Source organism: Camelus dromedarius, chromosome X (genome assembly GCF_036321535.1).
Source record: "Camelus dromedarius isolate mCamDro1 chromosome X, mCamDro1.pat, whole genome shotgun sequence".
NCBI classification, from domain to species: domain Eukaryota; kingdom Metazoa; phylum Chordata; class Mammalia; order Artiodactyla; family Camelidae; genus Camelus; species Camelus dromedarius.
This window is the reverse complement of record NC_087472.1, coordinates 1252032-1264790: the sequence shown is the minus strand read 5'-3', so window position 1 is coordinate 1264790 and position 12759 is coordinate 1252032. Positions and strand designations below refer to the sequence as shown.

General features: G+C 44.9%; 1 protein-coding gene across 1 annotated transcript; it reads right to left on the bottom strand.

Annotated features, from left to right (window-relative positions):
• Positions 1 to 466: 466 nt before the first annotated feature.
• TEX28 (testis expressed 28) lies at positions 467 to 6907 on the bottom strand. The gene is made up of 4 exons (XM_031446197.2): positions 6902 to 6907; positions 5832 to 6562; positions 1328 to 1463; positions 467 to 823 (listed from the first exon to the last, which is right to left on the bottom strand). The coding sequence occupies exons 1-4, from the start codon at positions 6905 to 6907 to the stop codon at positions 467 to 469; spliced, it is 1230 nt and encodes a 409-aa protein (XP_031302057.1).
• Positions 6908 to 12759: the final 5852 nt, after the last annotated feature.

Below are 12759 nucleotides of genomic sequence, written 5' to 3'. Positions count from 1 at the left end.
CCAGCCCCAACAAGAAAAACGTCTGCCTCCTCCCAGAAAACTGTCACCCCTCTCCCACTCTCTGGGGTTTTGGTCACACCGTCCCCACCCCGTGTCTTCTCCATCCCTGTGAAATAAATGTAGTTTCTCTTTGCCAAAAATGACCAAGTCACAGAGGCTGCCACTGCAGTTTTGGGGCATCTGAGCCTCTGAGTGTTGGGTCACTGGGTCACGAGAGAGCGAGTGGGGACAGAGGAGAGAGCAGCACTGCACTTCAGAGACATTCATCTTTTCCAAGCCTTGTATCTGCAGATGGGATGGAAGGATGGTGAGGAAAGGAAGTGAGAGGCAGAAGGGCGTCCATGTACCTCCCCAGGGCTGGTGGTGATGGGGGAGAAAGGGAGGGCTGAGAAGTGGCTGTCTAGGGAGGGCTGACTGGCTGCCCCCAACTCCCAGGGGACAGGAAGAGCTGGCAAACCTAGGCCCTTTAAGGCCCATGTGACAGAGGCTTGGAGTCCTTGGCCGACTGTCTCCATCTGGCCGGGACCCAGGCCTGCCAGTCTGTGGTGGGGAGGGCGTGCCGCTTCTGCCAAGCCAAGGCTCCCAGCCCGATCAGCACAAGTGTGGTACAGGTACGCAAGTGTGAGTTCACCAGCGGCAAGGGGCAGGCACACACGGTGGAGACCAAGACCAAGAGGAGGGCGGCCAGGGTGAGGATCAGGCTGGTGAAACGGAACATTAAGTCCTGGGGACGGCACCTGAGCTTCTCTGTCATTGCCACTTGGGTCACTTGCTGTACACTTTCGAGCTTGGATATACGGTTCTTGAAAGTCTCCATGACCTCCTGTAGGTGACAGAAACACACCCTCTCACCAGAGGCCAGAGTTCCTAAGGGCTGCACGGCCAGGGTCAGAGAGAAGAACGCAGAGCACAGGCACGCCGAGGGCCGTCCTGGGCGGGTCTGTGCTGCCCAGGAGCAGCACAGGTCTGGCCAGCCTACCGGGCCTGACTCCGACAGCCCGAGAGCCCGGCATGAGGGAGTGGGGCGGAGAGCGTGGGGAGAGCACGAAGCTGCCTGTCACAGGGGCGGGGACTCGCTAACCCAGGGCAAAAGCAGGGCCGCCAGCAGCAGGGGGTCCCGACGCCCCTCAGGTGTGAGGGCTGCAGGGCCCACCTCTCCAGACCTGGTAGGCTGCCTCCGGGAAAGGGCAGCATGAACACGAAGACTGGACGACAGGGCCCAGCTCCCAGGTTTGGGAGGTTACAGAACAGACTCACTCATCTGTGGCTTCCCTCGTTACCTACTCTCACTAGGCATTTCTCCAACAGTCCCTCATGAGGTGCTCACCCAGATCTCCTTGGCTCTCTCATAGGACAGATATGCCATTTTCTCCTCAGTGCAGGCCAGATTCTGTTTGAGGCAGTAAATCTCATCCAGGTGCCCCTGCAGGTGGACATTCACCTGTCCTTCCATCAGTGCTTGTCTTGGGAGCAAAAGAGAAAGGAATATTCGCTGAGGTTAAAAAGAATATGAAAACAAACAAAAAAATACTCGCTGAGAACCCTGCCCAAAGCTTGTGCCGCTGGTGAGAAGCCCCACGTCAAGACGAGACTTGCGTCCAGAATCCGCCTTCCTCCTTCTCTCTCCCCAAACTCGGCCTCCTCCTCCAGGTCCGTTTCCAAAGACCCCACATGCACATCAGCCATACACATACTGACATTCATACACTTTTATATATAGCTACTCTTCTGTAACAGCCGTACAAAAATAGCAATAAACTAGAAGGGATAGAAATCAAACTGTAAACTGTGTGCCCACGGTATTCAATTCTGCATGTACCCTCACACCCCTGCTCAGCACGCAGCAGTCACCCCACAGACGCCTGTGGGTTATAGGGATGGAGCAGTTACAAGAGAGCACATGCTGCACGAGTCCACTGATGGGAAATGTCCATAAAGACAGAAACAGACTTGTGGTTGTTGGGGGCTGGGGAAGGCAGGAGGTGGGGAGTGACTGCTACTGCTGGTGGCGCTTCTTTCTGGAGTCAGGACAGTGCTCTGGAGTGAGAGTGCTGATGGCTGCACAACTCTGTGAAAATATTAAAAAACCACTGAACTGTACACTTTAAATGAGCAAATTGTATGGGATATGAATTATATGTCAATAAAGCTGTTACTAAAACAAAAACCAAGCTCAGACTGTCGCAATGGCTATACAACTCAGTAAATTTACTGAAGATCATTGAAACGTACAGTTAAACTGGTACACTTTATGGCATGTAAATTATATCTCAGTGGAGCTGTTAAAAAACACAAATAAAACATCACTACCTTTGTTTATGGCCACATACGTAAGTAGTAAAAGTCTAAAAGCACGTCTGGGAAAGCTAAGTGTCTAACAAGGTGCACGAGATGGGCAGAAGGAGGAGGGGGAGGGGAGTGTTTCAAGTGAATCATCTTTTCAAGTTTTATTTCTTAAAAAACATAAAATTGGAGGCAAATATGTTCAGATTTGAGAAAGCTGGGGGCAGGCATACAATGTTGATCATATTATTCTGTTTTCCCTGGGCTTGGAATATTTCATGATTTTAAAAACCTCTGAGGTTCCTCATTTGGGTACCAGGTGGCTTCTAGCACTGTCATTTAGGGAAGGCCAGAGGAAGGCTTGACCCAAACCAGGGTGGTAACACAAGGAAGATACTGCAGACACAGAACAGCCTGGGGCCGAAGGCCTGTGGAGAACAGGGAATGTGAGGAGAGGAGGTCAGCTACGTCCAAGTGAATCTCCATGAACGTATTCTTCATGAACGTGAAGTCAACGAGTAGATTCTTCATGAATGTATTCATAAGAATGTATGAATAGGTTATTGAATAAGAAGATGTTAACTTAGAAGGATATTCTCCCAGGCTTCCCTTGTCTCTGGCTTGTGACTCAGCTGACTCTCCTCTCCCGTCCATCCCTTGGTCAAGGACTCCTGTCTGTCTGGCACCTACAGCCACAGAGGCAAATGCACCACTGTGGAAAGTGCTCTTACAAAGACAAAAGGATGCCCAGTCAACCAACATGCCCCACCCCCAATCTTCCAACGCTGTTAAGGCCACCCTTTCCCACATAAATGGTCTTAAATACTATTGTTGCAGAAGAGTACATTCTTGTCCACATCTGAGAACTGACTTTGACAGATGGAGCTTGAACCTAAAGGACTGAAACTCAGAGAAACAGACATAGGAGGGATGGAGCAGCCCTTCAGGGTCGGATGGGGTAACAGGGCAGGGCCAGAGGTGTGCCTCCTGAGCAAACATGCAATCGCATGCGTTCTTAGAGGAGGGAGGAAAAGGCCACATGATGACAGAGTAGAGTGAGATGTGAAGATGGTGGCCTTGAAGATTGGGGTGAAGAGGCCACAAGCTAAGGAATGCGGTAGCCACAAGAAGCTGGAAGAGGCCAGGAACAGATTCTCCCCTAGAGTCTTGGGGCTGGGGGCAGCCTGTTCTTATGCTGACTTCTGACCTCCAGAACCATGATGGAATCAATTTCTGTCATTTACAGCCACCAAGTTTGGGATTACCTTTTTTTTTTTTTTGGTGGGGTGAGGTAATTAGGCTTATTTATTTATTCTTGGAGGAGGTCATGGGGATTGAACCCAGGACCTCATGCGTGGTAAGCACTCTACCACTTGAGCTGTACCCTCCCCCCTCGGATAACTTATGACGGCCAAGAGGAACTCCTCCAGGGGGCTACTGGCATCTAGTGGGTAGAGACCAGGGACACTGCTAAACATCCCACAGTGGTCAGGACAACCCCCTACAACAGAGAACCATCTGGTCAGAAAAGTCAACAGTGTTGAGGTGGGGAAAACCTGGGCTGTGGTGACACAATTTGGAGTTTAGGGCCCACCGAGTTATGGCTGAATGGAAAAGGCTACAATTTCAAAGACTGACGTACCAAGTGTTGGCAAAAGTGTAAAGCAACTAGAACATAAAATGGTACAACCATGTTGGAAAACAGTTTGGCAGTTTCTTGAAAAGTCGACCATACATCTACCTCATTACTGGCAATTCCACATATGAAAGCATATGTTCACAAAAAGACTTATACCAGAATGTTCCCAGCAGCTCAATTCCTAACAGCCCCAACCAGCAGCAAATGAACGGGGAGATACATTGTGTTCCTCCCATGGAATACTGCTGAGCAAGAAGGAATGAACTGCTCCCATGCACAACTTGGATGAATCTCAAAATAATTACACTGGGTGAAAAGAAGTCGGGACACAAATGACCACATAGCGTATGATTCCATTTACTTGAAATGTCCCAGAATAGACCAAACCAGAGAGACAGACAACAGATCGCTGGTTACCAGGGGCTGACGGAAGGTGAATGGGGAGTGACAGGGTCTCCTTTCAGAGTGATGAAAATATTCTGGAACTAATGGGGTTCGTGTGAATGCACGAAATGCCACTGAACTGTAAGCTTTAAAACGAATAATTTTATGCTTTGTGAATTTTGTCTCAACTGAAAAATACAAAAGCCCTCTTGAAAGCAAACCGATACACCTGTGAGAAGTGTCACAGAACTTTTCAGTTTGAAACTTCAGTTTGTGATGCACCAGAGATGTGACAGTCACAGGGGCCTGGGTAGTGACCACACAGTTGTGGACACTGGGTGACACTTCATCAAGCTGAACATAGACACTTGCGCCTGAGACTCTGTTTCCCCATCTGTAAGGTGGGCATCTGAAAGCTACACGTGATCAAGGCTACGTGCTCCCTGTCGTCACTGTTTCTACATTACGTCATCTTCAGCCCGTTCTCCATTTCTCCCAGTAAATCTGAGTCCCACGGACCTGTTTTGTTTTGATTTTTTTTGCTTCTAATGTATATTAATTAGGGTAGGTTGAGTGCTGGAGTCAACAACCAGAAAATCTCGGTGTCTGAACACAATGAAAGTCCACACCCACCAGTCTGATGGAGGTGGTGGTGGTGTGTGAGGAGCTGCTGGCTTAGAAGTGCAAGCTGGTGGAAGTCACACAGAGTGTGGCAGGGAGGCAGGTCGCGCTGCTCCCCCGCACGCCCGGCAGATTCTGATCTGCTGCAGGTTAAGTGCTTACCAGAGCCCAGCAGTCCCCTCCGGCCTGGGCACTATGGAAACACAGTGGGTCTGCATACTGTCAGCGAGCTCCGGTTTGCCCTATGTAAACCTAACCTTGGAAATGTTATTTTGAACAAGGGGTCTTTAAGAGTCCTGAGATTTTGGATTTGGTTGCCCTGTCCTACAAAACTCACCTCCTGAGTTCTGAATTCTGATTGGTTATCCTACTTGACGGTGGGCTGTCCCTGAATACTCCTTGACTGCCCTTTAGGGATTTGCCAAGCAGTGTAAATGCAGGTTGGATTCCCTGTGCAAACAGAAGATGGGATTCCCATGCTTCTTCCCCACAAACATGGAGGTGCTAAAGGGACTGCGGAGTCATTCATGAAAATGCTGACGACCTGGGCTCAACTAAGCGACCCCCACGCAGCAGGGAGAAAGCATTCCTCAGAAGGCAGTCAGGTTCAGAGCAAGGAAGCTGCAAGGAGGGGCCCTGTGCCCCGACTTAGCTCTGAGCCCGGGGAAAGGGATCAGGGCTGGCGAGGCGGGTCCAGTCCTGATGCCCCCTTCAGCAGACAGGGACCAGCAGGGCCCCTCCCTTACTGAGGATGGCCACCTGCCTCATTTGCCAGTAGAGGGCCAGGCGGGCAGGCAACAATGGTCAGGGGACTAGCCCTCTCCCCTCGGGGCTCATTCCTGGAGCGGAACACTGACCGCCCCGCTCCAGGCCAAGGTGGCAGGCAGGAGGGGCTCCACCTCACCTGTGTTTCTCCTCCTGAAGGGATTCCAGTGACACCTGCAGGTCCGTCAGGTACCTCTCCTTTAGGCTCTGACAGGACACCTGGAGGCTGAGGTGGAACTTCTTGATTTCTTGCAGCTCTTCCTTCATCCTCTGCCACGGCAGGGCTTGCTGCTGGGCCACACGCTTGGTCTTGGAGGGCCTCCCCGGCTGCAAGGCTGGGCAGTGACTCTCCAGAGGGAAGTGTCCGATGACATGAGACAGGCTAGTGGATGGGCAATCCGCCCCAACTGGCTCGGGGGACTCTGAACCCAGGGCCCTCTCACTGGGCTGCTCGCAGTCATCAAGGCTGCTGTCTGCCCTCAGCACTAAGCCCTTGGGCCTGCAGCCGTCCTCCAGCTCCTGCAGCTGCTGGTGACACTGGCAGAGCCTTCGCTCGATCTGGGCGATGGTGGCAGAGGCGCGCTGGTTCACCTTCTCGAAGGCCTGCCGGATGTGGGGGGCCTGGTGCCGGTCGGCTTTGGACACCAGCTCGAGGTAGCCCACGGTGTTCTCATCCCGGCTGGCCCTCTCCAGCCTCAGCTGCTCTGAGAGGTAGAGGATGCGGTGCTTGATGCTGGCTTCTAAGTTCCGGGCCAGCTCCCCATCGGAGAGGCTGCAGTGGCCACTGGGGCCATCCTCACTGGATGACAGGGATCTGCATGAGGGAACATCAGAGGGGAGGGCTGCAGTTGGGCTCTTGGTGTGTTCTGCCTGCAATGGGAAACAAGAATCACAAAATACGCAGGAGGAGGACTGGACACGTTATTGCTCCACTCTCTAAAAACGCTTACACGTATGCGCACGATTTGTGCATCTAAGATGGGCCCAACACAGACTGGCAAAGTCAAGTTCATCTTCTGGGCCCCTCTCCCCTCCTTTTCAAGCACCTGACTCCTTACTCGATGGGCATACCTCACTATGACCACCAAATGGCTAGAGTCCCCACCTCTACACCTGCCCTGTCTGTTCTTGAACTTCTCTTCCAAGAATTATCAACTGTGGGACTCATTTTATAAAGAACTGTTCTTGTAAAGTATGGAATACACTCACTTCCATTAATCCATACTGCTTGCTGTATTGCTACTGCCAGGGAGACAGGCAAGGAGACTTGCATCCCAGCAGGTTCATTCCTTCATCTAATCATTCAGTCAACACACATGTCCTGAATTCCTACCATGTGGTACAGAAGCCAGACACATTCCTTGCTCTCATAGAGCTGATGGTCCAGCGTGGAAAGTTCTATGTAACACCAACAAATGAGGCTCTCGTGTGGGGATGGATAATAGGAAGAGCATCACCTTTGATTTTTGTTTTTGTTGGTGTATATATATATATACATAGTCAGTTTTCAATGGTCTGTCCATTTCTGGTGTACAGCACAATGCTTCAGTCATACATGAACATACATATATTCATTTTCATATTTTTTTTCACCAAAAGTTACAAGATACTGAATATAGTTCCCCATGCTACACACTATGAACTGCTTGTTTGCCTATTTTATATATATTAGTATCTGCAAATCTTGAACTCCCAATTTATCCCTTCCCACCCCCTTCCCCCTGATAACCATAAGTTTGTTTTCTATGTCGTCTGTTTCTGTTTTGTAAATAAGTTCGTTTGTCTTTTTCTTTAGATTCCACATATAAGTGATATCATATGGTATTCTTCTCTCTCTTTCTGGCTTGCTTCACTTGGAATAACATTCTCCAGGCCCATCCATGTTGCTGCAAGTGGCATTATTTTATTATTTTTATGGCTGAGTAGTATTCTATTGTATGAATATACCACAAACTGTTTATCCAGTCATCTGTCGATGGACAGAGCATTGCCTTTGATATAGAGCCAAGTTCAAATCCTGACTCTACCACTCTGGGACCTTGGGCAAGTTAATAAACCATTCAGAGGGTCACTTTTCTCATCTCTAAAATAAAGGTGGCCATAGCAGCATAACTGGAACACAGCAGACCAGGGCAGAGCGGGCAGTGATGAGCTAGAAGATGGAAGAAGGGTCAGAACAGGTGGAGCCTCTGTTCTATTTCTCCTTTTTAACTAAAAGCACCTTCATGACTGTTTTCAATCTGAAAATGCTCTCCTGGTAGCAAGCCAGAAGTGATTACATTATAATGGATAGCTTGGTTCTGTGCGTTTTATTGTATGCAATCATGCCTTTGATTAAAAAAAAGAGCATATGATACCACTATGCACCTAGCAGATTGACAAAATTTAGATGAACTATAACAAATGTCAGCAAGGATATGGCGCAACAGGAACCATCAATCACTCCTGTAGTTGGTATAGACATTCTGGGAGAGTAGAGAAGATGTTATACATATATGTGATGGAATATTAATTGGCCATAAAAAAGGAATGAAAAAAATGCCATTTGCAGCCATATGGATGGACCTAGAGATGATCATATTAAGTGAAGTAAGTCAAAGGCAAGTATCATATATCATTTATATGTGGAATCTAAAAAAATGATAGAAATGAACTTACCAGAAATAGACTTACATAGAAAACAAAGTTATGATTACCAAAGGGGAAAGGGGAGAAGGGATAAATTTGGAATGTGGGATTAACAGGTACACACTACTACATATAAAATAAACAACGAGGACCTACCGTACAACATAGGGGACTGTATTCAATACCTTGCAATAACCTATAATGGAAAAGAATCTGAAAAAGAATATACGTGTGTGTGTATATAACTAAATCGCTTTGCTGTACACCTGAAACACTGTAAATCAACTATACTTCAATTAAGAAAAATATTTTGGGAAAGCAGTTGGTAATATCATCAACTTGAAGACATGCATGCTGAGTGGCCCAGCAACTGCATTCCTAACTATATCCTTGAGAGCCGAGTACACTAATACTCCTAACAGCCAGCTGCTAGAAACAACCCCCCCACCGATCGATAATATAATGTCTACATGATCTGTAATATATCAACACAGTACTGCACAGCAACGCAAGTAAACTCCAGACTTGAAAACATGAATGAACAAGCATAACGTTGAACAAAAGAAGCCAAAAATAGAATAATCTATACTTTATATGGTTCTATTCATATAAAGTTCAAAAGGCAAAATGAAATAATGTCATTTCAGAATGCATTCTCAGGCAGCAAAGCTATAAAGAAGAGCACAGGCATTACCAGTGTAAATATCTGGAGAGTGGCTCCCACTAGGCCGGGAGAAGGGGACCGTGACTGGGAGAGAGATGTGGAGGCTGGAGTGTCTGACATGAGTAGCAGTTAAATGTGTGTTTCCCTTATTATTATTTCCTAAACTAAATGTTGATGTTTTCTGCACCTTTACATGCATATGCCAGATTTCACAATTTTTAAAAGTTTTTAAATATTCAGTAGGTAGATTTAATAGCAGACTAGAAATGGCTGGAGAGAGAATGAGTAAATTGTAAAACAGAGCTAAAGAAAGCATCCAGATTGCAGCACAGAGGCACAAAGAAATAGAAAATTTGGAAAAAAAATTGAAAAATAGAAGACATGGGAGATAGAATGAAAAAGTCTAACAAAAATCTAATTGCCATGCCGCAGGGAGAAGACAGAATGAAGCAACGGCAAGATCTGAAGAGACAGTCACTAAGAATTAGCCAGAACTGAAGAAAGACAAATCCACAAATTCAAGAAGCCCAAGGAACCCCAAACAGCATAAAACAGAAATAGATTCACACCTAGACACAAGATCTTAGAAGCAACCAGATTTAAAAAGGTGATTACCTTTAAAACCATGACTTTTAAACTGAAAGCTGCCTCTTTGATGGCATCAGTGAAATCCAGAAGAGAGTTGAATAATATCTTCAATCTGCTGAGAGAATAACTGTCAGAGAGAAAAAAATAGATTACATTCAAAGAATCAGAAGCCAGAATGGATCTCCAGAATATATAAGCAGCTCATATGACTCAATAAGAAAAAAATAAACAACCCAATCCAAAAATGGGCAGAAGACCTAAACAAGCAATTCTCCAAGGAAGACATACAAATGATCAAAAAGCACATGAAAAAATGCTCAATATCACTAATTATCAGAGAAATGAAAATCAAAACTACAATGAGGTATCACCTCACACCAGTCAGAACGGCCGTCATTCAAAAATCCACAAATAACAAATGCTGGAGAGGCTGTGGAGAAAGGGGAACCCTCCTACACTGCTGGTGGGAATGCAGTTTGGTGCAGCCACTATGGAAAACAGTGTGGAGATTCCTCAAAAGACTAGGAATAGACTTACCATATGACCCAGGAATCCCACTCCTGGGCTTGTATCCAGAAGGAAATCTACTTCAGGATGACACCTGCAACCCAATGTTCACAGCAGCACTATTTACAATAGCCAAAACATGGAAACAGCCTAAATGTCCATCAACAGGTGACTGGATAAAGAAGATGTGGTATATTTATACAATGGAATGCTACTCAGCCATAAAAACCGACAACACATTGCCATTTGCAGCAACATGGATGCTCCTGGAGAATATCATTCTAAGTGAAGTAAGCCAGAAACAGAAAGAAAAATACCATATGAGATCGCTCATATGTGGAATCTAAGAAACAAAAACAAAAACAAACAAACAAACAAACAAAAACAAAGCGTAAATACAGGACAGAAATAGACTCACAGACAGAGAATACAGACTTGTGGTTGCCAGGGGGGTGGAGGGTGGGAAGGGATAGACTGGGATTTCAAAATTGTAGAATAGATAAACAAGATTACACTGTATAGCACAGGGAAATATACACAAAATGTTATGATAACTCAGAGAAAAAAATGTGACAATGAGTGTGTATATGTCCATGAATGACTGAAAAATTGTGCTGAACACTGAAATTTGACACAACATTGTAAAATGATTATAAATCAATAAAAAATGTTAAAAAAATAAAATAAAAATAAAATAATTAACCAAATTAAAAAAAAAAAAAGAAGAAGCCAGAATGTCTTCAGACTTTTCAGTGAAGCACTACGAATTAGAAAACATTGAAGTAATACCTTCCAAACTTGGGGGGAAAGTAATTTTCTAACCTAGAATTCTACCCCCAAACTTTCGATTGTCAGGTTAGACTGAAGACATTTTCCAACACGAAAGAACTCAAATGGTTTACTTCCTCTGCATTCTTTCTCTGAAAGCTGCTAGAGAAGGTGTGCCACCAAAACCAGAAAGGACCTAAGAAAGAGGGAGAGATGGAGGTCTATGAAGCAAGGGGCCCCAAGCCAAAAGAAAGGCAAGTGCAGTTTCCAGGATGATGGAAAGGGAGCCCAGGCTGGTGGCTGGGTACTGGGCCTGGAGAGCAAGTCGAAAGGCTCCAGGAGAGAGTTCTCCAAGTGAATGAAGTGAGTGGAATGCAGGACATCTTTGAATAGCTGGAGAGGAGACAGACAGTTGGGGGAAGCGCTGACCTATTATAAGTAGTAGAGAACCAGCAACACGGTGGGTGTGGAGAGACAAGTGTTAACGCAAAGGAAAACAAAACATCAGGAGAGAAAGGAAAAGTCATTAGAGTTGCCATAGGCTTGATAATGTTAACACCAAGGACTGATCTAACACAGATCACTGCATACTGTACTGGAAGGATGGAGGGGCAGGGTATGAAAGAGCCACACCATCATCTTTTACTGTGAGAAGTCAATTAATAATTCCTAAAATGTAAAAAATAAATAAATATCACTATAAACAATTTATTTAGAGAACTGGTGGTAAATACCAAAAGAAATAGCTAAAAGGGCGTTGAATGCAGTTAGTTCTGGGGAATGGATGACTGTGTGTGGAAGCCAGAGATTGCTAGTAAACCTTGTAGAACCATTTAATTCTTCGAACCAGGGGTTGGCAAACTATGGCCTGGTTTTGTCCAGGTGTGAGCTAAGAGTGGTTTTTACATGTTTAAATGGTTGAAAAAAATCAGAAGAAGGATATTTTGTGGCATGTGAAAATTACATGAGATTCAAATTTCAGTGTCTATAAACAAAGTGTGATTGGCACACAGCCACACTGTTTCATTTACCTATAGTCTATGGGTATATGAGGGCCACAACAACAGCCTAATTGAGTAGCTGCAAGAGGGAACATACGGACTCAAATAGTTACCATCCGGCCCTTTACAGAAACACCTTGCTGACCCCTGATTTAAACTATGTTCATACGTTCCACTGACAAATGAAAGAACCAAGTGTTTTAAAAAGAAGTAGGAAATAGAGAAAATTAAACTTTGCTAATGGCTTGTTCTATTGGGGAATTTTATAGGTATTATGTAAAATTCAAAATTAACTGAAGAATATGTTGTGAAAAAAATTAAAGGCAACCAGTAGAAAAAAGCCAGATACATAACATTCAAACCAAGGGGGAAAAAGGAACTTGATTAATCTAAAAAAGGAAGGAAAGGAAAAACCAAAAGAAACAAGATACCAGGATAAATTGAAAACATAAAATAAAATGCCAATAAGATGTGATTATCAATAGCTATATATTGTGCTCTTAAGAAGACTCAATACTGTAAATATGTCAGCCCTCTATATATTAACCTATAAATTCAATGGAATCTTAATTTAAAACCCAATGGGAATGTCTCATGAATCTTAGATTAGCTCATTCCAAAATTTACTTGGAGGAGAAAATGGAAAAGAATAGCTAAAAAATTTTGGGAAAGAATAATAGAAATGGTCTTGATACATTTGGCTATTGGAAAAACATTAAGTTAGAGTGCTATTTACATCATATTCCATAATAAAGTTGAGACAGAATAGAGAACTAAACATAAATAAGAACCTATAAAAGTATCAGAAGGACACAATAGGAGATGTTTTATAGTCTTTGTGTGAAGATCTTTCAGAACAAGACTTGAATGAAAATGCCATAAAGGAAAATATTTACATATTTCACTACATT

Bases quoted from the DNA above. Each gene is read 5' to 3' on its own strand.
- TEX28 (XM_031446197.2), bottom strand. The intron at 1,464-5,831 runs GTGAGGTGGAGC...TTTGCTCCCAAG, and splicing joins CTTCAGGAGGAGAAACACAG to ACAAGCACTGATGGAAGGAC. The intron at 824-1,327 runs GTGAGCACCTCA...TGTCACCTACAG, and splicing joins AGAGAGCCAAGGAGATCTGG to GAGGTCATGGAGACTTTCAA.